At 39.6% G+C, this 23,748-nt stretch overlaps 1 protein-coding gene and 1 pseudogene across 5 annotated transcripts in view; both read right to left on the bottom strand.

Annotated features, from left to right (window-relative positions):
• Nucleotides 1-993: 993 nt before the first annotated feature.
• The window catches only part of PPP1R42 (protein phosphatase 1 regulatory subunit 42), a 67,127-nt gene continuing 44,372 nt past the window's right edge, over nt 994-23,748 (bottom strand). For 2 of the 5 annotated variants that reach the window (XM_073998900.1, XM_005563457.5), the window contains 3 exons: nt 18,267-18,398; nt 7,808-7,967; nt 994-1,128 (listed from right to left, as the gene is read on the bottom strand). In XM_073998900.1, coding sequence (XP_073855001.1) covers nt 1,017-1,128; nt 7,808-7,967; nt 18,267-18,398 — 404 coding nt within the window. In that variant the 3' untranslated portion in view covers nt 994-1,016. Of the gene's footprint in view, nt 1,129-7,130; nt 7,968-18,172; nt 18,399-23,748 lie in introns of those variants that run through there. The other 3 variants (XM_065519313.1, XR_012416454.1, XM_073998901.1) reach the window with 3 other exon arrangements.
• On the bottom strand, nt 20,165-22,389 carry LOC107130626 (U4/U6 small nuclear ribonucleoprotein Prp3 pseudogene; annotated as a pseudogene).

Below are 23,748 nucleotides of genomic sequence, written 5' to 3' on the forward strand. Positions count from 1 at the left end.
ACCCACGGGAAGCGTGACTTGCAGCGAGGCAGGACCGATCCCAGGCTTCTTTAGAAAGCGGGCACTGCGCCCCAAGGCCTGTTCAGAGTCGCCCCAGAAAGCCATGGGCCCCCGGCCGCCCCAATCCGCAGCGGTTTCTGCAGGTCCTGGACCCGTCGCCTTCGTAGGTGAAATCTGAGTACTTTCCAACAACATAATTAGAACACACTCGAAACAATGCCTGCAATTCGCAGAGTAGGACATTTTCTGTTTTTGTGTTTGAGACAGGGTCTCTGTCGCCCAGGCTGGAGTGCAGTGGTGCCATCTCGGCTCACCTCAGCCTCCAACTTTCGGGCTCAAGCCAAGAGCAGGATATTTTCTTATATTCTTTGGGGTCAATCGGAATATCAAATTTAAAATGCCACTAAAGAAACCGCGCTCTTGTATATGCACCATCATTTAATACTTTCCAGTAGATTTCTAAGTTGGAACTACTGTAACCAAGTCGTCAGCAGTCCTGGTGGCATTATTTGGATGTACTGGTCCACAAATTAAGTACATTAGTGAGTCAGAATGGCACTTAGGCTTTCATCTCAATTCCCACCCAATAACTGTAATTAGATTTACACTTTAGAAAGAAGCACACCAAAATTCCATTGATTCAAAAGGGGGCTCGGTGCGGTGGCTCATGTCTGTAGTCCCAGCTACCCCGAAGGCTGAGACGGGAGGATCTCGTGAGCCCAGGAGGTTGAGGCTGCAGTGAGCTGTGATCGCGCCATTGAAGGGACTTCTATTGCTGGATGAAAAAGTACATATTTTCCCAGTAAATTGTATGTAATGAGGAATAAAGCAACTAGATCCCTGAATTCACAGGCGGAAAGCAATGTTTCAGATTCTATAAAGCAGCAAATCAAACAATAACTTAAAAGTTTTTCTATGTGAGATACCATAAAGCTACAAACCCACAAAAGATATTGTTGCCTAGTCCTATAAGGTTAAAAACAAAATCAAACATTTCCTGTCACTTGAGGCTGAATTTACTCATTTTCTGCAAACAAATTTTCTTTTTCTTTGGGGTTATGGAAAAGGTGAGGTTCATGCACATCATTTTTTGTCAGCAAGCTTTCAGATTGCTTCAAAGAGAGATTCCTATATTTATAGAGAGGGGAAAAAAGCATTAAATTAAAAAAATGAAAGTATCCCCAAAAGGTAGCAAACCTATACAATCTAGGGCACAATAACAATATTAAAGGCTAATGATTAGTCACCAAACTGTGTGAATCTTGTTGGGCTTTAAAAAGGAAGCAGAAACAAAGATTTTCCTCTTGGTGTAGCGAAGAATGTAAAAAATCTGTGATTTGTGAGAGGTATGGAAAGAATATTAGAGGAAAGGTGGACCAGCTCTAAGATGAGGCAAATTTGAGGTGTCTGGGGCTTCTTATATTTTGCACCCAGATTGTCTTATAATGCAATATAATCACACATATCAATTTATTCCATATTGTTTTTAATATATAAATGTTTTATATGTATATAAAACAGTAGATTAATTGGTACTTTTTCACCTTTCAACTATTTCCCTCATTATTTAAATTGTAATTTACATAGTTAAATTCACCCTTTTCAGTGTAAATTCACCCAGTTCAGCAAGCTTTCATAAACATATGTCTTATAACCATCAATGCAATAAAGATATAGAACATTAATTCTCCAGAATTATCTTGTGCTGACCCTTTGCCGTCCACCCTTTCTCCCACCTTCAGTTTCTGGCAACTGCTAATCTGTTTTCTGTCTCTGTAGTTTGCCTTTGCTAGAAAGTCACACAAATAGAAGCATATTATATAGTATGTAACCTTTTGAGTCTGGTTTCTTTCACTTAGCATAATGCTTTTGAGATCCCTGTTGTTGAGTATATCACTAGTTCATTCGTTTGTATTGCTGAATAGTTTTCCATTGTATAGATGTACCACAGTTTGTTTATCCGTTCCTCAGATGAAAACCTTTGGAACTGCAGTGAGTTGAGATTGCGCCACTGCACTCCAGCCTGGGTGACAGAACGAGACTCCGTCTCAAAAAAAAAAAAGAAAGAAAACCTTTGGATTGTTTTCAGTTTTTGGTGATTATGAATAATGTTATAAATGTTCAGGTACAGGTTTTTGTGAGTATACGTTTTCATTTCACTTGGGAAAATAACCAGGAGTGAACCACTAGCTGCTAGATGTGTTAAATATATGTTTACCTTTTTTTTGTTTTTTTTGTTTTTTTTTGAAGGAGGCTCTCGTTGTGTCACCCAGGCTGAAGTGCAGTGGTGTGATCATAGCTCACTGTAGGCTTGAACTCTGGGGCTCAAGTGATCCTCCAAGTGATCCTCCCACCCTAGCCTCCCAAGTAGCTGTAACTACAGGCATGTACCACCATGCCCAGCTTAATGTTATAAGAATATGTCAAACTGGCTGGGTACAGTGGTTCACATCTGCAGTTCCAGCACTTTGGGAGACTGCGGTGGGAGGATTGTTTAAGTATAAGAGTTTGAGACCAGCCTGGATAGTATAGTGAGATCCGGTCTGTACAAAAAAATTTTAAAAATTACATGGGCGTGGTGGAACATGCCTGTAGTCTCAGCTACTCAGAAAGCTGGGGCAAGAGGATTGCTTGAACACAGAAGGTTGAGGCTGCAGTGAACTGTGTTTGAGCCACTACACTGCAGCTTGGGCAACAAAGTGAGACCCTGTCTCTCAAAAGATAAATACATAAATAAAATAATATGTTAAACTACTGTCCAAACTGTCTGTACTATTTTTGCATTCCAGCCAGTAGTACACGAGAGTTCCAGTTGCTCCATATCCTAGCCAGCATTACCAGCTTTTGTTTTTTCTTTTTATCCATTCTAGTACATGTTATTTTTTAAGAAAAAATTAAATATTTAAAAATCAGATGATTTCATAACCGAGATATCTCACTTGCCAGCTAGTGTGATGCATGTCCATCTGGCCACACCATTGTGGAGCTGAATAGCTACAGTTGCCTTTAGTCGGGCATGTGCTTTCCAGTTCACCTTAGTCACCTCCTCACCTGTTCTCATTTATTAACTTCCTGTTCCTAAGGGTGGTTTTGTTTGAGAGTCCCCAGCAGAGTACTTGAGAGGCTGGCTATTGGAGTCAGTGAGCTGTGTTCAAGTCCTAGCTCTGCTCATGGCAATTGTGTGACCTTGGGTCCTTCTGATTGTACCTCTCCAAGCCTCATTTTCCCATCTATAAAATGGGGCTTATAGTATTCTTAAAAGAGTTCCATTGTCTTTTAAAATTTGTTTGGATGGGCCGGGCGCGGTGGCTCACGCCTGTAATCCCAGCACTTTGGGAGGCCCAGGCGGGCGGATCACGAGATCAGAAGAGAGAGACCATCCTGGCTAACACGGTGAAACCCTGTCTCTACTAAAAATACAAAAAATTAGCCGGCGTGGTAGCCAGCGCCTGTAGTCCCACCTACTTGGGAGGATGAGGCAGGAGAAGTGGCGTGAACCCGGGAGGTGGAGCTTGGAGTGAGCCGAGATTGCGCCACTGCACTCCAGCCTGGGCGACAGAGCGAGACTCTGTCTCCAAAAAGTAAAAATAAATAAAAAACCATAAATAAATAAATAATTTGTTTGGATAATGAAGAGTCAGCTTTCAAAATATAGGCATTTTAAAATGGAAAATAATTCTTTTGAATTAGGTCTTATATAACTCTTGTTCACAGAGTAAACCATTGACAGATCACAAAAACTAGCTTGTTTTAACTAAAACTAGTCTGTTTTAACTAAAAAAAGTTTTTGTTTTTTGAGATAAGGCCTTTCTCTGTCGCCCAGTCTGGAGTGCAGTGGCACAATCGCGACTCACTGCATTCTCAACCTCCTGGGCTCAAGCAATTCTCTCACCTTAGCCTCCCAAGTAGCTGGGACTACAGAGAGGTGTTACTATACCTGAATTTTTTTTTCTTATGGAGATGAGGTCTCACTGTGTTGCCCAGGCTGGTTTCGAACTCCTGGCCTCAAGCAATCCTCTCTCCTTCAGCTTCCCAAAGTGCTGGAATTATAGGCATGAGCCACCTGACCCAGCCTAAAAAAACTATGTTGCTTACCACTATTGTGCTTTTTTTGGGAAGGAGGGGAGTATCTTAATTTCAAAATGGTTCTTTGAGAACTGCAAATCCAAATATTAACATTATACCTACATTACTGATACACATAAGCTTATTTTTGCATATAAATTAAATAGACTGTTATGTTTAACAAAGCAAAATTTGCAAGTGAGTTTATATAACATAATTCCAGAGTTTTGTGACTAAAAATATCTGAGTTTTAAAAATTCTTTCCTAAGTACATAGATCTGTTGTTACAACTGTTCAAACAACCTTAACAGTGGTGAAGGAAGGTTGTTTTGACTGTTATTCAAGTTCACTTTTTAATTCAAAGAAATCTAACGCTTCCATATTCTAACAAAGGGTACTAGGTATTTTATAAATAGTTAATATACAGTGAATATTTCCTGTGAATTATGGGCCCCAGTGATTTGTATTCCTTAAAGGTATCTGAAATTAAGGGCATTTTTACCCAGCTAGAAAGTTATTATTTTTACATTAACAAAAGAGATGGATTGACTTTATTAACATTGCTTGGGTTTGAAAGTTAGTTAAATAATCAAGTAACAATTTGTTTTTCATTGTATGGTGCTACAGAGTATTCTCAGTGGATTTTATATGCAATATATAAATGCATTTAATGTCTATTTTAAAATTACTAAGGCTCAAGCACCTCCTAGCATGTTTGCAAAGAGAGGAAACATCTGTCAGAAGTATTTACCGTGACAAACACAGAAAGAAGCAATAATGTGTACCTTTTTGTTTGTTTAATACCATATTTTAAAAAATTGAACAGTGAAGGCATTTGTTCAGAATCAGCCTTTAAATAAAAAATAGTTTTGACCTAATCGTTAATTAAAGTATACATTGATAGTATCAAGTTCAGTTTGAGGGTCAAAAACAACGTCAATGAGTCTGACTTTTTCCTCCCAGTAGGGAAAGGAGGCTTGTATAAATATACATGAGCACAGATTGCATGCATTTATAAAAGAGGTGGAAAACATTCCCCTGTCTCTGGACAGATGTTGCTTCATTGGCTCCACATACGATACAGGCACAGCCCCCAGTGTGTAGAACCCTAAAGGAGTGTGGGGCACATACCTTTAGCTTTTTGGAAGATGCACTGTAAGCTTATTTCCACCTCTGAGCAGGCTCCCCACCTTGAATATTAAATATAGAGTGTAGGGACATGTCTGCTGATGCCAGCTCATTCTTTCCCTTAAAGTAATTAAGGCAAGGGGTAGCTTTAATCAATTTTCTAGAAACTAAAAATCTGTTCTTTGTGTTTGGGCTGAGTATTTTGTTTTCAACACTTTACTGAACTTCTAGCTTTATTTTAGTTATCTCCTAGATTTATGTTATATTACTAAAATTAGCAAAAGGCATGCCCTGATAATCTATATCAAGAGTTTGATGAAACTGTAATATATTTGATTACCTTTTATTAAAGAGAGGTAGAACTGATAATCTCCTTTAATACAGATTAAATCTTTTGATATACTAAAACAATATTTTGGCATACCTAAGGTGAAAGTATTGCCTGAGGAAATAATAAGCATTTAAACATTTATTTAATGCTTTTTCACAGGATAAAATTGAAGGCTCAGGATTGAACATAATTGGCTTCACTTGATGGTGGCTGAGGCAGGACATTCTTATGTTCTCACAGAACCCTTCTGGTTTGCTGGTTTCATTTAGGATAGCCTATCTTTGCAGTACATAGCAGTTTGTATTTTTAAAAATGCATTTAGTTCTGTATTTAGTGTTCGTAGTTAGGAAAATGAGGGTAGAGTGATTTGATGTTTTATCAGTGCACTCCTAGTGACTTGAGCTTTGCTTGGGGCTATAGAGTATATGGAATGGGCCACAGCTCACTATTGATCTAACAATGTACATGGCAATGTATAGAATTCATCAACATTGTTTTCTGAGGCTGTGTCATTTTTATTGTTTTATTTTCTTCCTTGATGATATACTAGCAAGATTTTTCAAAATGCTTGGCAAAGAAATAAAACCTAAGAGCACTGTTGTGGAATTGATAACAGTTGTGTAAACCTTTAAGAAACTATTGTTGTGCTATGGACAACTACGCAGTGGTTTGGTGGTAATGACAATGGACATAAGCAGTAAATGTCTCACATAGCTCCTGTTTTATTGTGAATGGAGAGGAGGCAATACCAAAACGAGGACTCCCTGCATATCCTTTCACTTCTTCCCCAAATAAAGCATTTTCCATACCCACAGACCTTCTCTCTCCTAAGACTGCATCCCAGCAAGCCTGAGCCACTCTGCAGGGAATAGGGGTAGGACAGTGCAGCAGTAATGTTCACAGGGCTTCTTGAAGTGGGCTATACTAGGCAATTCTAAATCATCATCCCTTGATGGGACCCTGCAAAGAGGGTCTCATGATAAGCCCACTTGACCTTCAGCAGGCAGTTCTGGGAAAAGGAAAACGATTCCAAAGTGTGTCCCCTGGCTCTGTTTACTTTCTCAATGAAATGTGCTATTGGCCTTTAGTATACTGCGATCACTAATCTGATATGGTTGGAAGGATCAATAGAGCAATCATTGTATTGATTATAAATGAAAAAATAAGTTTAATGCAAAATGTATAAGATGTATTAGGATCTGGTTTTTAAAGCCCATAGCATTTATCACACTATAGAGTAGTTATACCATATTTGACTCCCCAGCTTGTTTGTGGCAAAATATTTGAGATCAGGATTATCTCATTATCTCATTATCTCAAAACAGGATTATCAGTTTTGAATATAAAACTCAAATGAGTTTTTATATTCAGTGTTGCCCAGCATATGGCAGATATCTCATGTTTTACATATAAATGCAGTTACTTTCTGGTATGGATATTTATTTATTTAATTTATTGAGATGGGGTCCCACTCTGTTGCCCAGGCTGGAGTGCAGTGGAGCGATCTCAGCTCATTGCAGCCTCTGTCTCCCAGGCTCAAGTCACCCTCCCACTTCAGCCTCCCAAGTTGCTGGGACTATAGGCACGCACCACCATGTCCAGCTGATTTTTGTATTTTTTTTTTTTTTTTTTTTTTTGTAGAGAAGGGGTTTCTCCTTGTTGGCCAGGCTGGTCTTGAACTCCTGGACTAAAATGATCTGCCCACCTAAGCCTCCCAAAATGCTGGGATTACAGGCATAAACAACAGTCCCCAGCTCTGGTTTACTTTTCCATCAAAGCAATACCTTTTTTAAACCAAAAAGCAAATTTTTCCTCATCAGGAGAAACTTCTGTCTCCTTCAGAGACAACAGCTTAAAAATCTGGTTTGTAGAAGTGGTGAAAGTAGCCTAATTCTGTAGTCCTCTGGACTTTCTGCAACCATATGCTGTGCAGTCACCCACCCACTGTTCATCAGCTAGGCCTCAGGCTCCTTTGACAGAATCCCTGATCATTGTCTTTACCTACTGCCTCTGGAACTTTTCTGAGTCCCCTACCTTATCTCAGTGGGTGTATCCAGTCTAACTGCCAAGTCTTCTGGAAACACCCCTTCCCACTGTAACTTTCTGACTGTTTGGGCAGATCAACAATGAACCTTTTTTTTTTCTTTCTATGTTTGGCCAAAAAAGATTGAGAACAAAGAACTAGGAGACAGATTGGATGGCCTCTGTTCCTCTTTGTTTACTGTGAAGATGTCTCCTCCCCACCAAAAAGATAAAGTCACATAAATATTTGAAAGAACCTACCCCATCTCTTCAATAATTTTAGTGTAATCTTCTCGGGAACTTTCTGGAGATGCATTTCCATTTACAGGGTATCTCTGTATTTCAGAGAAAAAGACTAATTTTGGCTTACCCACCTGTGGGTAATAAACAGGAACGATGTGATGCATTGTTTCAAAGTTACCTGTAGCACACAAAGAAATAAAAGCATTCTGCTTTGAAACTAATAACTGAATTGTAAAAAAGGGTATGACAATATTAGATGATCTAAAAATTAAATAGAGCTAAATGAATACACAGTAAAACTAGTAATAAAATTAATAACCCAAGAAAAAATAGTGCAGACTTTCATACACAAAAACCTATACAGGAAAGTTCTTGGTCAACTCTTTAAAATAAAATAAAATGGGCATGCCAACATTAATATAAATATTAACTGCCCTTAATTTTACTGTTCTGAGTTAGTTTATTTTTTTCAAATTGTTTCATTTGTAGGGAGTAAATAAGTCATGTATCTTTTTGGGGATATGTCCATACCTTTATTCTGGCACTTAACATTCCACATCAGTTACCTGCTTTCAGATCCTCCTCCCTTTCCAGCAGTAAGTTCCTTTTAAGTGGGGACAGCCCTATTCACCTCTAATCCACAGTGACTGGCATATTCTTGGACACATTCGAGGTGCTTAATGTTTACTATGATTTTTTCTATAGAAGTGCTATAAAAGAAAGTGCTAAAAGATGTGAGTATATTTTAGATTTTATTAAGATATTAAAGTACGTTTACAATTTTGTGTCATATAGCTATATGACCATACTTAGGATAAGATTTTTAAATTGTAAGATCCTTGAAGTTAGAAGTTATAATAATTCCTATAATTTTACCATAATCCCCAATATAGAGCTCTAAATTTACGAGGCTATCAAAAATACATAAAAGATTAGGAAGTACAAAAATTATTACCATCTTTTTAAGAATTCCTATTCCCTTACAATGTATTTGGTTGTGCAGAGGTGCCTTTAAAAGGTTCATTTTAACTCTTCTAAAGATCTGAAAGGTAGGTATACTGTAGATTTTGAAAATATATAATATATTTTCTAGATTTTAATTTATGCTTTCCCTTTCTCTTGCACAGTTATAAAAGTCTTTGCGTAAAGACCATATAGTCTGCTATTGGACATATACAAAAGGATAGAGTTATTGTATATTTATATACATGTATACAGGGATGTCACTGCTTTTAAGCCTGAGAGTTCCAGGTTTGTACCATCTGTTTGGATGGGGATGGCAAACATGGGCAAAGGGGAGGGAGGACCTACAAATGGCCAAGGAAGAATAACCAAGTACTCCTGAGAAAAGCTCAGAAAATTTTCTGCTGCAGCGAGTCAGTGTGTTCACTTTAAATTTTATTTTAATTGATTTTAGAGATGATTTTTTTTTTTTGAGACAGTGTCTCATCTTGTCACCTAGGCTGGAGTGCAGTGGCACGATCTCGGCTCACTGCAACCCTTGCCTCCTGGGTTCAAGTTATTCTCCTGCCTCAGCCTCCCTAGTAGCTGGGATGATAGGTGCCTGCCACCACACCTGGTTAATTTTTTTACTATTAGTAGAGATGGGGTTTCACCATGTTGGCCAGGCTGGTCTTGAACTCCTGACCTCAGGTGATCTGTCTGCCTCGGCCTCCCAAAGTGCTGGGATTACAGTCATGAGCCACCGTACCCAGCCGAGACCATTTTTCAATATAGTAAATTATGTAATCTATTTGAGTACTCCTTATAAAATTTTGAAATTTGTTTTATTATCCTATTTCCTCTAGCTCCTTTTTAGTTATAAAAATTGTTTACATATCATGTATTTCCATATCCGTGATTTTCCCAAATTCCCACCAAATTGAATTTCTAAGTAGAGCATTATTGCTTTAGATGATTAATTGTCCTTCTATCCCAGCTTAATTTAGCCTGTGCCCCCTGCTAGCTTTGTAAACTCAAGACAAGTCACTTCATTTTCTGAAACTGAACTTTCTCATCTGCAAAATGCATATAATAATCTTCTGCCTCACAGGTCATAATAATTAAATGCAATAATGTGTGTAAATATCTGAAATGTTTAGCACAGTAAATGTCAGTTCTTTTTTCTTCCCTTGCCCCCTCTTCTTTGCCTTTTAATTCCGAGTGCTTTCCATTTTAAATTATTAATAATTATCATAACAGCAACTACCACAAGGTCTGAAATGAAGCTTACAAACTATAACATTCTATACGGACTTAAAAAAATTGTAGCAAAACTATTTAACATGAGATCTACCCTCCCTTTTATTTTTTTTAGATGATATCTTGCTCTGTCACCCAGGGTGGGGTGCAGTGGTGCCATCTCGGCTCACTGCAGCCTCTGCCTCCCAGGTTCAAGCAGTTCTCTTGCCTCATCCTCCCAAGTAACTGGGACTACAGGCGCACGCCACCATATCCAGCTAATTGTTTTGTATTTTTGGTAGAGACAGGATTTCACCATATTGGCCAGGCTGGTCTCGAACTCCTGACCTCAAGTGATCTGCCTGCCTCAGCCTCCCAAAGTGCTGAGATTACAGGCATGAGCCACTGCGCCCAGCCAAGATCTACCCTCTTAACAAAGTTTTAAATGTACAATACATTATTATTTTACCTTAGGTACAATGTCGTACAGTAGATCTCTAGAGCTTATTCATCTTGTTTGGCCGAAACTTTATGCCCATTGATTAGTAAGTCCCCCTTTCCTCCCCTCATTTGCTGGCAATAGCACTCCACTCTTTGAGTGTATGAATTTAACTATTTTAGTCTTATATAAGTTGAATCAGTATTTGTCTTTCTTTGACCTGGCTCATTTCACTTAGCATAATATCCTCAAGGCTCACCCATGTTGTCACATATTGCAGAATTTCCTTTCTTTGTAAAGCTGAATAGTGTTCCATGTTCCATTTAATATACATTTCCTTTATCCATTCATCTCTCCAATGTCCATGTACCTAGTTTCCACATCTTGGCTATTGTGAGTAGTGCTGCAATGAACATAGGAGTACTGATGTCTCTTGGAGATCCTGATTTCAATTCTTTTGGATAAATATCCATAAGTGGGATTGTTGGGTCATATGGCAGTCCTATTTTTAACTTTTTGAGGAATGTTCATACTGTTTGTTATAGTGGCTGCACCATTTTACGTTCCCACCAGTGGTGTGCAAGGGTTCCAATTTCTTCACATCCTCTCTAACACGTGTTACCTTTTTAAAAATAGTAGCCATCCAGGCACAATGGCTCGTGTCTGTAATACCAGCACTTTGGGAGGTAGAGGCAGGTGGATCACTTGAGTTCAGGAGTTGGAGACCAGTCTGACCAACATGGTGAAACCCCATCTCTACTAAAAATGCAAAATTAGCCAAGTGTGGTGGTACATGCGTGTAATCTCAGCTACTCGGGAGGCTGAGGCGGGAGAATTGCTTGAACCCAGGAGGCGGAGGTTGCAGTGAGCCGAGATCACGCCATTGCACTCCAGCCTGGGCAACAAGAGTAAAACTCTGTCTCAAACAAACAAAAAAAAGCCACCCTGACAGGTGTGAGGTGATAGCTGATTACAATTTTGATTTGCATTTCCCTGATGATTACTGACATTGAGTATTTCTTCATATACCTGTTGGCCATTTGTATGTCTTCTTTGGTGGAACAAAAACCACTATTTGTTTAAGAGACTTTTCTTTCCCCATTGTGTATTCTAGGCACCTTTGTCAAAGATCAATTGATTACATCTGCATGGATTTTTTCCTGGGCGCTCTATTCTGTTCTGTTTCTCTATATGTCTGTCTTCTGCCAGTACCATACTCTCTCGATTACTATATCTATGTAATATATTTCAAAATCAGGAAATGTGATGCCTTCAGCTTTGTTCTTCATTCTTAAGATTGATTTGGCTATTTGTGGTCTTCATTGGTTCCATATGAATTTTAGAATTGCTTTTTTCTATTTCTATAAAAAATGCCATTGGGATTTTGATAGAAATTGCATTGAATCTGTGGATCACTTTTGGTCTTATGGATATTTTACAATATTGAGTCTTCCAATTCATGAACATGAGGTGTCTTTTCATTTGTGTCTTGTTTAATTTCTTTTAAAATTTATAAGCAGACATTGCAGAAGATGTCTTGTTTAATTTCTTTCATCGATGTTTTGTAGTTTTCAGCATATGTCTTTCACCTCCTTAATTAAATTTATTCCTGGGTATTTTGTTCTTTTGTTGTTATTGTAAATGGGATTATTTTCATAATTTCTTTTCAGATAGTTTGTTGTTAGTTTATCTACATGACTTGAAACATTGTTTTTGGGCTGGGCGCAGTGGCTCATGCCTGTAATTCCAGGACTTTGGAAGGCCAAGGTGGGTGGATCACTTGAGGTCAGGAGTTTAAGACCAGCCTGGCCCACATGGTGAAATCTTATTTACTAAAAATACAAAAATTAGTCGGGTGTGGTGGTGCACACCTGTAATCCCAGCTACTCGGGAGGCTGAGGCAGGAGAATTGCTTGAACCTGGGAGGCAGAGGTTGCAGTGAGCTGCAATCGTGCCACTGCACTCTAGCTTGGGCAACAGATTACTCTATCAAAAAAAAAAAAAAAAAAGATTGTTTTTGTTAGTTGGTGCTCATACTAGATTATAAAGAGATTAATAAGGACTGTTTTGAGAAAATTAAATGGCTAATTTAAAAAAATTTAGTTGAGACATAATTGTACATATTTATAGGGTACATAGTGATGTTGCAATACATATAATGTATAGTGATCAAATCAGGGAAATTAGCATATACATAATCTCAAACATTTATCATTTCTATGTGTTGGCAACATTCAATATTCTCCTTCTAGCTATTTTAAACTATATATGATTGTTATCTATGGTCATCCTATAGTGCAGGGGTCCCCAACCCAATGGTCCTGGTCTGTAGCCTATTAGAAACTGGGCCGCACAGCAGAAGGTGAGTGGCAGGTGAGCAAGCGAGGCTTTATCTGTATTTACATCTGCTCTCCATCACTCGCATTACCACCTGAGCTCTGCCTCCTATCAGATCTACTACAGCATTAGATTATCATAGGAACACGAACCGTATTGTGAACTGTGCATGTGAGGGATCTAGGTTGTGAACTCCTTATGAGAATCTAATGCCCAATGATCTGTCACTGTCTCCCATTACCCCCAGATAGGATGATCTAGCTGCAGGAAAAAAAGTTCAGGGCTCCTGCTGATTCTACGTTATGGTGAATTACTATTTCATTATATGTTACAGTGCAATGTTAATAGAAATAAAGTGCATAATAAATGTAATGTACTTGTATCATCCCAAAACAATATCCCCCTCCACTACACTTCTGGTCCATGGAAAAATTGTCTTCCACAAAACCAGTCCCTGCTGCTACAAAGGTTGGGGACAGCTGCTATAGAACTCTAAAGTTTATTCCGCCTATCTGGTTGTAATTTTATAACCTTTACCAAATCTCTCTCTTCCCTCACCTTATTCCCTCTGCCCGTCCCAGTTTGTAGTATCTTCGTTCTACTTTTTAATTCTATGAGATCAACCTTTTTTTTTTTTTTTTTTTAGCTTTAACAGATGAGTGAGAACATGCACTGTTCCACTTTCTGTTTCTGGCTTATTTCACTTAATGTAACATCCCCCATTTCCATCCATGTTGTTGCAAATAACAGGATTTCATTCTTATTTATAGTTGAATAGTATTCCATTGTGTATATATGCCACAGTTTCTTTATTCATTCATCTGTTGGACACTTAGGGCGATTCTGTACCTTGGCTATTGTGAATACTCCTGCAACAAACACGAGGGTGTGGATGTCTCCTTGATAAACTGATTTCTTTTCCTTTGGATAGATGGTCAGTAGTGGGATTGCTAGATCATATGGTAGGTTTTTTTCTTTTTTTAACTCAAGGAATTTTTTTAAATTCGAGGAAAATCTGTAGTTCTATTTGTAGGTTTTTGTTTTGTTTTGCCTTTTTTTTTTTTTTTTTTTTTTTTTTTTGAGATGGAGTCTTGCTCTGTCACCCAGGCTGCAGGTTTAAGAAATTCTCTGCCTCAGCCTCCCGAATAGCTGGGATTACAGGTGTGTGCCACCAAGCTCAGCTAATTTTTTTGTATTTTTAGTAGAGATGAGGGTTTACCATGTTGGCCAGGCTGGTCTTGAACTCCTGACCTCAAGTGATCCACCTGCCTTGGCCTCCCAAAGTGCTGGGATTACAGGCGTGAGCCACCTCGCCTGGCCACTAATTTTAAAAATAATGTTTTTGAAGAGATGGTGTCTTGCTTTGTTGCCCAGGCTGGTCTTGATGTCCTAGTCTCAACTGATACTCCTGCCTTGGCCTCCAAAAGCACTGGGATTACAGTTCTAAGCCACAACGTCCAGCCCCCTATTTGTAGTTTTTTGAGGAACCTCAATACTGTTCTCCATAGTGGTTGTACAACTTTACATTCCCACCAACAGTGTATAAGAGAGCTCCCTTTTCTCTGCATCCTCACCAGCTGTATTAGTCCATTTTCATGCTGCTGATAAAGACATACTTGAGACTAGGTAATTTATAAAGAAAAAGAGGTTTAATGGACTCACAGTTCCACATGGCTGGGGAGGCCTCACAATCATGGCAGAAGGCAAAAGGCACGTCTTACATGGTGGCAGACGAGAGAATGAGAGCCAAGCAAAAGGGGAAACTGCTTATAAAATCATCAGATCTCATGAGACTTACCCACTACCATGAGAACAGTGTGGGGGAAACTGCCCCCATAATTCAGTTATCTTCCACCAGGTCCCTCCCACAACACATGGGAATTATGGAAGCTACAATTCAAGATGAGATTTGGGTGGGGACACAGCCAACCCATATCACCAGCATTTGGTTTTTATTTTTTGAGACTAAGTCTCGCTCTGTTACCCAGGCTAGAGTGCAGTGGTGCGATCTCGGCTCACTGCCAATGTCCGCCTCCTGGTTCAAGTGATTCTCGTGCCTCAGCCTTCTGAGTAGTTGGAATTGCAGGCATGCACCACCACGCCTGGCTAATTTTTGTATTGTCAGTAGAGACAGAGTTTCACCATGTTGGCCAGGCTGTTCTTGAACTCCTGACTTCAAGTGATCCACCCACCTCAGCCTCCCAAAGTGCTGGGATTACAGCCATGAGCACTGTGCCTGGCCAGCTGTTGTTATTTTTTGTCTTTTTGTTAATAACCATCCTAACTGGGATGAGATGACACCTCATTGTGATTTTGATTTGCATTCCTGATGATTAAGTGATATTGGGCATATTTTTCTTGGCCATTTATATGTCTTCTTTTGAGAAATGTCTGTTCAGATCCTTTGCCCATTTTAAAACTGGATTGTTGTTTTTTTGCTGTTGAGATATTGCAGTTTCTTGTATATTCTGAATAATAATCCTGTCAGATGAATAGTTTACAGATATTTTTCCCATTCTGTAGGTTGTCTTTTCACTCTTGATTGTTCCCTTTGCTGTGCAGAAGCTTTTTAGTTTGACATACCCCATTTGTTTATTTTTGTTCTCGTTGCCTGTGCTTTTGAGGTTCTATTATAAAATCTTTTCACAGACCAATGTCCTGAAGCATTTCCTCTGTTTTCTTCTAGTAGCTTTATAGTTTCAGGTCTTATATTTAGGTCTTTGATTCATACTGAGTTGATTTTTGCATAGGGTGATAGCTGAGGGTCTAGTTTCATTCTTCTGCATATGGATATCCAGTTTTCCCATCACCATTTATTGAGGAGGAGGATAGCTTGAGCCTAGGAGTTCCAAATTAGCTTGGGCAACACAGTGAGACTTCATCTCTACAAAAAGTATTTTAAAATTAGCTGGGTGTGGTTGCACACACCTGTCATCTCAGCTACTTGGGAGTCTGAGGCAGGAGGATCATTTGAGCCTGGGAGATCAAGGCTGTAGTGAGCTGTGATCCAATGTATGTCCTTGGCACCTTTGTCAAAAATCAGTTGGCTGTAGCTAAGTGGATTGGTTTCTGGGTTCTCTATTCTGTTCTACTAGTCTATTTTTCTGTTTTTATACCAGTACCATGGTGTTTCAGTTACTATAGCTTTGTTGTATACCTTGAAGTCTAGTAGGTGGTGGCTCTGGCTTTGTTGGTTTTGCCCAGTATTGTTTTGGTTATTGGGGTTCCACACACATTTTAGGATTTTTTTTCTATTTCTGTGAAGAATGTCATTGGTATTTTTATAGGGATTGCATTGTTGGTTAGTAGACTATAATTTTTTTAAGTTGTAAATTTAAAGACATATTATTTTGTCAAATTTCCTTGAAGTTAACAATTAATGTAGTTGTCCCTAAATTAGGAAGAATTTTTGAAATCAGTTAAAATGAAAGAAACTACATTATTTTTAGAATTGGCCCAATTCTGGGGTGAGGCTGGTATTAAATATTTAAAAAGTGACATATTTGATGTAATACTGAAAATATATAAAATACTAGAATCCTTACTCTAGATCTAGTTCTGCCCTTCACAGCCAGTCAGGAATGAACAAAGGAATCATGCCTTCTGACTATTTTAGAAGTTTCAGATCTTGAGAAGTTCACATTACAACACAGTATATTGCAATTTACTCATGAGTATATTATCAACTAAGAAAGTCCCATTCTACTTAATGATTTTCCATAGTTTATATTCTTTATTTTTTTCAGATGGGGTCTTGCTCTGTTCCCCAGGCTGGAGTGAAGTGGCACAATCACGCTCACCACAGCCTTGATCTCCCAGGCTCCAGTGATCCTCCTCCCTCAGCCTCCCAAGTAGCTGGGACGATAGGCACATGCCACCATGCCTGGCTAATTTTAAAATATTTTTTGTATAGATGAGGTTTCACTATGTTGCCCAAACTGATCTTGAACTCCTAGGCTGAAACTATCCTCCCACCTCAGCCTCCCAAAGTGCTGGAACTACAGGTGTGAACCACCACGTTTGGCCCCATAGTTTGTATTCAGTGAACATGATATGGCAAAATCACTAGAGCTCCATACCTCTCCACCTGTATTCCTCCTCATGTCAGACACCATGTCCTAGAGTGACAGAGCTCCTAGGATATGCTATCTGTGCATAAAACCTCACTACAGTGTCCCCATTTCCCTTTTTCTATTTCCCTGGCCTAGCCCCTTCACTATGTCCTTATCCCCTCCCTTAGTCAGTCGTAGAATCAAACACTATCATGGAAAGGAGGAAGGGGCTCATTGCAACGTTGTGGGCTAAAAAATCTGTGACTAGGCAGTTCTTTTTTTTTTCTTTAAGATGGAGTCTTGCTCTGTCGCCCAGGCTGGAGTGCAATGGCGCAATCTTGGCTCACTGCAATCTCCACCTCTCAGGTTCAAGTGATTCTCCTGCCTTAGCTTCCCGAGTAGCTGGGATTACAGGCACCTGCCATCATGGCTGGTTAATTTTTGTATTCTTGTAGAGATGGGATTTCACCATGTTGGCCAGGATGGTCTTGAAATCCTGACCTCAGGTGATCCGCCTGTCTCAGCTTCCCACAGTGCTGGGATTACAGGCATGAGCCACTGTGCCCGGCCAGACTAGTCAATTCTTGGATGCTCCAAAATGAAGATAACTGTTACACATTGCTCTTAGTTACATTTTGTTGCATTAGTTAGGCAAGGGAGGTTGGTATGTCCTTTGTAACACAACTTTAGGTATATTATAATCCAAATTTTCAGGTGTTGGGGTATGTGCATAAGAAGGGGGACAGTCCACAGATGTGGCCATGATATATTTTTATTTTCTATATTGACAAAAAATGTTATTTTTGCACCTTTTTGTTTTCTTGAGATGGAGTTTTGCTCTTGTTGCCCAGGCTGGAGTGCAATGGCACGATCTTGGCTCACTGCAACCTCCGCCTCCTGGGTTCAAGCGATTCTACTGCCTCAGCCTCCCAAGTAGCTGGGATTACAGGTACCTGTCACCATGCCCGGCTAATCTTTTGTATTTTTAGTAGAAACAGGGTTTCATCATGTTGGCCAGGATGGTCTTGAACTCCTGACTTCAGGTGATCCACCCTCTTCATCCTCCCAAAGTGCTGGGATTACAGGCGTGAGCCTCCGTGCCTGGCCTTTTTGCACTGTTACTTAACAAATATACGAGTGGCTTAGGTTTCACAATTTACATAGCTGATATCATGCACTTTTGCCAGATATAAAATTACACATTTTTCCCTACCCTTGTGGCTCTATGTCTACACAAAACCAAACACAGCTGTTGTTCACAGTGGCTACCATTTACATAAACATTATAGGTAAAATTTCCATTACAAGACAAATTGTACTTATGTACAACTAAGTAAATAAGTTTTAAAAAACCCATAAAACAACAACAAACTAAACAAAAAACATTTTATTTGTTGGCATTTTTCTGTTGCTTAGAATATTTCCTTTGCTAGAAGAGCAGTCACCTAATGAGTGACAGAGTGCTTACTTATGAGTGAATTGCTTGCATCCTCATTTTTACTGCTCCTTTTTTTGCTGATTTTCTTGGCGTCTTTGGATGCTTTCCAATTCATTAGAAATTGTCTTTCTATATTTTTAATTTCTTTTCCATCAAGAAATTCTGGAGAAAAATACATACATTTAAAAATATATACATATATATACATATATACAATATATACATATAAACATAAGTCAAAATATGCAATTCTGGTTCAGAGCACAGAAACTTAAGTTACACCATAGACTGAAATAAATTTGTTTTTAAAATACGTTAATTACGCAACGTATGTACTTTTGTTGAGATTTTATTTATAGATTTTTTTCTGATTCCAAAAAGAACATATGCTTGTTATAAACAATGGAAATATCATCAAATAAAACATTAAAAGGCTCCGTAATTATTATCCATACCCCTTCTTTTTTTTTTGGAGACAAGGTCTCACTCTGTCATCCAGGCTGGAGTGCATAGGGTGATCTTGGCTTACAACAACCTCTGCCCCCTGGGGCTCAAGTGATCCTCCCACCTCAGCCTCCCGAGTCGCTGGGACCACAGGTGTGCACCACCATCCCCAGCTATTTTTTTGTATTTTTAGTAGAGACAAGGTCTTGCCATGTTGCCCAGACTGGCCTGAAACTCCTGAGCTTAAGCAGTCCGCCTGCATCGGCCTCCCAAAGTGCTGGGATTACAGGCATGAGCCACCGTGCCTGACCATACCCCTTATTATGTTTGTTTATTTATTTATTTATTTATTTTTGAGACAGGATCTCACTCTGCCATCCAGGCTGGAATGCAGTGGCATGATCTTAGCTCATTGCAACCTCAAAACTCCTCAGCTTAAGTGAGCCTCCTGCCTTAACCTCCAGAGTAGCTAGAACAATAGCCATGTGCCACCAAGCCTGGATAATTAAAGACATTTTTTTTTGTAGAGGTGGGATCTCACTATGTTGCCCAGGCTGCTCTTGTATTCCTGGCCTCAAACAATCCTCTCACCTTGGCTTCCCAAAGCCCTGGGATTACAGAGGTGTGATAGAAATTGAGCTTCATAAATTATACAAATAATTTTTGCATGTTGTAAGACATTTGGAAAACACACAAAAAATAAAAAAATTATTCCCCAATGAGAAATAATCACTGGTAACACTTTTGTATATTTCTTAGCATGTTTTTATTTTCGATATATGTATGTAAAATTGGAATCCTCTATTTATATTAGTTTTGCATCCTGCTTTTTAATATTGTGTTGTGAATATTTTACCATGTTTTTCCTTAAATACAGTTTTTAATGGCTGGTGTTCTATTGTTTGTGGATATATTATGAAATACTGAACAATTCCCTTATTAAAGGTTATTTTATATTGCCTATATTGTTTCCTCAATTACATGAACACAGATGACCTTCATTTAATAGAAGGATGATTTTTTTCTTCAAAATTTTTTTCTTTCTTTCCATAGGACTCTGCTTGATAGATTTTTTTCTAATGAAATTTATGTATAGTAGTTTTGAAAATTAGATATTTTCTCTCATTATTCATGTAATCCACTAGATCCCAGAATGTAGAAAGGATGTAGTAAAATTTATTAGATCACACATTATTTCAGGGATAATGACAATATTCTGATAAAATATTAGTTGTACTACTGAAAATATTAATACTGCCACTTAAACATGAGCCATAATATTGTGTTATACCCAAAGTACAAAACAAAATGTTGAAACAAAGAATATAAACTAGAACTATAGAATCTAGAAGTAAAACTGTCTCCATATCTTATTTCATGCACTTTTTTTTTCACTGAAGATGCTAGTACTATCCAAACCATAAGAAATTGTCAAATATCTTAGTACTTACAACTTTACAATAAAAGTCATCTTTTTTATTATTTATTTTAAAAAAACCTCTTTAATCATATGCACATAAGGGGAATAAAGGGCAACACCAGGCTGACTGGGGAAGGGAGCAAGATATTCTCCCTTTGTCCCAATGTCTGCTTGGCATAGTTCTGAGATCATACAAGTGGGAGTGGGTTGGGAAACAGAATAAATGAGAGGACAGAAGAGACAAAGGCAAGAGGGGAGAGGCAAGGGCTTGCAGTAGTCTCAATTAGTGGACTGTACGCAGATTCACTTAGGGCAAGGTTCCAGTAATGTTCAGCCCCATGCTTTCTGAAATGCTCACAAGCTATGTTCTCTGTAGGACACTGTTTAAACTTCATCTCTCCAAAGCTCCGGTCTTTGGCTGTACCCTCCCAGAATAGTATTACATTTGTTGGTTTTCTTCACAGCTTCCTCATTAGATTCCTCATGATCATCTCCCTTTGTGTTAGATGTCCATTCATCCCACTTTATCCGATGCAGCATTAAGATGCTTACATTTCTTCTGGGCCTTGGGGCCCCCTTCCACTACTACCACGTTGACATCCTTGTGCAGTACCACCACCCCGTCAGGTACAGTTGCCCAGCAGTGGCCTCAATCTTGAACTTCTTGGCTGGGGTGCTCAAATTTCTAACTCCATCTCAATCTTGAACTTCTTGGCTGGGGTGCTCAAATTTCTAACTCCATATACAGATATGTGTACCCCTGTGAAATGTCTTAAGCTTTTAAATTTTCTTGACCTTTCTCTATTCTGCTGTGAGTTTTCAGGCAGAATTGACCTCTTCATGCACTTTCTGTCTTTTTGCCATCTGAGCTCTGACATGGACTTCTACCTTCGTGTAGTCTTGAACAGCTTCTGTTCCTAATACTTGCGTCAAATTAGAATTCTCACTTTGGGTTCTGGAGGAGGCATCAGGCCCAGCCTGACTTTTTCTAGTAGTTCCTTCTGTGCTTCCCTCCTTGTCTGTCTCTGAAGTTTTTTCTGTTCCTTCTTGGTAAGATACACTCCCAGAGTAACTGGTGTGTCATTGTCGACTGGAGGATTGAGCTGGGCTGGATGTTCAACAAGATTTGTGATTCCAAAATAATCTTCTCTCTCGGGATTTTCCTCTGTAAGGTCAAAGCCATTGGGGATTATGTGAGTCCAACCACTCAATTTCAGGGATATCTACTTCCTTTAGCTCCTTCCTAGGAGCAATGAAGGCAAGCCTAGTCAAAGTATGGATGCCTATTTTTTGAGCTGCTTGTGAAATCTCTGCCTGAAGCTTCTCCAGTTGAGCCTTTGTTCTTAATTGCCGAGCAATCTTCTCAAATTTGCCCTTGTCATGGAATTTAAAAGTGCATTTCTGGCGCTGGGAAGCGACAGTGGAGACTCAGGGTCAAAAAAGATATTGGACTCCATGTCTTCTGATGGTTTTTCTTTTAGCTGTTGCTTGAATGGTTCCCTCTTCACAGCACGAATATTGGCAGGAGTAGGCATGCAGTGTGTCAGCTCAATCTCCTTGCATGTTGCATCTACAGTGCACCCTTGATCATCTAGGATCAGTGGTGTAGGTTTAATTTGGTCTTTTAACTCCACCTTTGGGGGAGCAATGCCCATGGCATGGAGATTAGCCAGGCCCAGCATGTTGGCATTGCTGATGAGTCCTGGCTTCAGTGCCACCCGGGCTTGGATTCGAGCTTGTAGTTCAGCTGCTTTCCTTGCCTTCTCAATGGCATCATTCATGAAAGTGGCAGCCTGGGAGGGCAGAATAGTGTGGCCGATTGGAAGTAGCTCTGGTTGGGAGGAAGAAGGCGTCTTTGGCTGAGGTGTAGGGGGGCTAATAAAGCGTAGCTGTTTTTTCCTCTCCTCCATATGTCATTTTGCTGCGTCCATCATCTGTTTGATCTGGAGCTTAGTCAGCATGCCAGGACTCTCTGATGGAGGCCCAGGGATCACCTCAGGCTCTTCTTCCACCTCCTCAAAACGGGGTATTCGCTGCTTCTTTACTCCTGATGACTCCTTAGAGATCTCAAGAGTCATCACCAAACACCTTCTTTAGCTCTCGTTTTCTGCTTCAGTCACTGCTAGACTTGGAATGCCTAGAGCTTCCGCCTTTCTCCTACAGCCTCAGTTTGTCCACAAATCGGAGAGTAGAATCATCAAGAAAAGGTATCAGATGATCGGCTGCCTTCTTCTTGTCCATGCTCTTCCCCACACAGTTCAATGCTGCTGTGACCACTGTAGGCTCTGAGAAACCCAGCACGCTCTTCACTGTCTTCTCATCCGCCTTGGAGCCTCCCAAAGTGCTGGGATTACAGGCGTGAGCCACTGTGCCCAGCCTGACATCACTGATAAATTAGGAAGAAAAGGTTAAGGAGTGTCTAATTCTAGTTATCAACGACTGTGAAAAGATCAATGGTTTCAGCTCATCCAGCTCCCTCTTAGTGCCATTTTTCAGGAAAAAGAGAACAATAGCTCGAATGGGACTCAATACTACAGCTCACAAACTTCAGCCCCGAGACGGCAGCCGAAAGTTAAACCTGAACCAGAAACCTTCTGACCGCCCTAGGCCTGTCGTCGCTATTGCCACGGCCGCTGCCACACCGCTGTCTCCCAAAATGTGACCAGGGAGGGTCGGGCCGCCAATTCGTGCAGCCGTATTTGCCACTTTCCTGGAGGCAGAGCGCATGCGTCGCAGAACTGAAAAGTTTCCCTGAACAAGTTGCTTGCTTTATGTTTCCCGGACTAAGCCTATTTCTGCCAAGTTAATGTCTTTAACTTCCTGAAGCGGAAATTGGGTTACTTGTAGTTTTCCTCATATGGCGAATAAGTGTGCAAAAGCAAAATTCTGCTAGAATGAAGAGCGAGGCTTCTGCGTTTGTGTTAAACACAGTCTTTCTGATAGAAAGTAAATCCTTTCACAGTCGTGATAACTAGAATTAGCCATCCTTCCTTAACCTTTTCTCCCTAGTTTAACAGTGGTGTCAGGCTGGGCCGGTGGCTCATGCCTGTAATCCCTGCACTTTGGGAGGCCAAGGCGGGTGGATCACTTGAGGTCAGGAGTTCGAGACCAGCCTGGCCAAAGTGGTGAAACCCCGCCTCTACTCTAAAGGTCATTCTTTGATGCTCAGTTTTTCCAGCCACTTATATTTATTGATGTCTTTCCAGATCTATTTTTATTAATAATTATATAACTTGTTAGTATATTTTTGGATGAGATATATGTAATCAATACATACTTTTAAAATATACTATAAAGATAAGGAATGAAAATTCTAAGTCTTTTATTGTAATCTCTTCTTCCTCATGTTAATGTCCCAAGCAGAGCTGAGGAATGACTAGGAAACTGTGCCTCCATTAACCTGATTCCATCTGATTTTTAGCAAATGATCTTTTTTTTTTTTTTTTTTTTTTTTTTTTTGAGATATTCTCTCACTTCGTCTCCCAGGGTGGAGTGCAATGGCATGATCGCGGCTCACTGCAACCTCCGCCTACCAGGTTCAAGTGATTCTCCTGTCTCAGCCTCCCGAGTAGCTGGGATTATATGTGCACGCCGCCACGCCCGGCTATTGTTTTGTATTTTAGTAGAGATGGAGTTTCACTGTGTTGC

Source organism: Macaca fascicularis, chromosome 8 (genome assembly GCF_037993035.2).
Source record: "Macaca fascicularis isolate 582-1 chromosome 8, T2T-MFA8v1.1".
Classification (NCBI taxonomy): domain Eukaryota; kingdom Metazoa; phylum Chordata; class Mammalia; order Primates; family Cercopithecidae; genus Macaca; species Macaca fascicularis.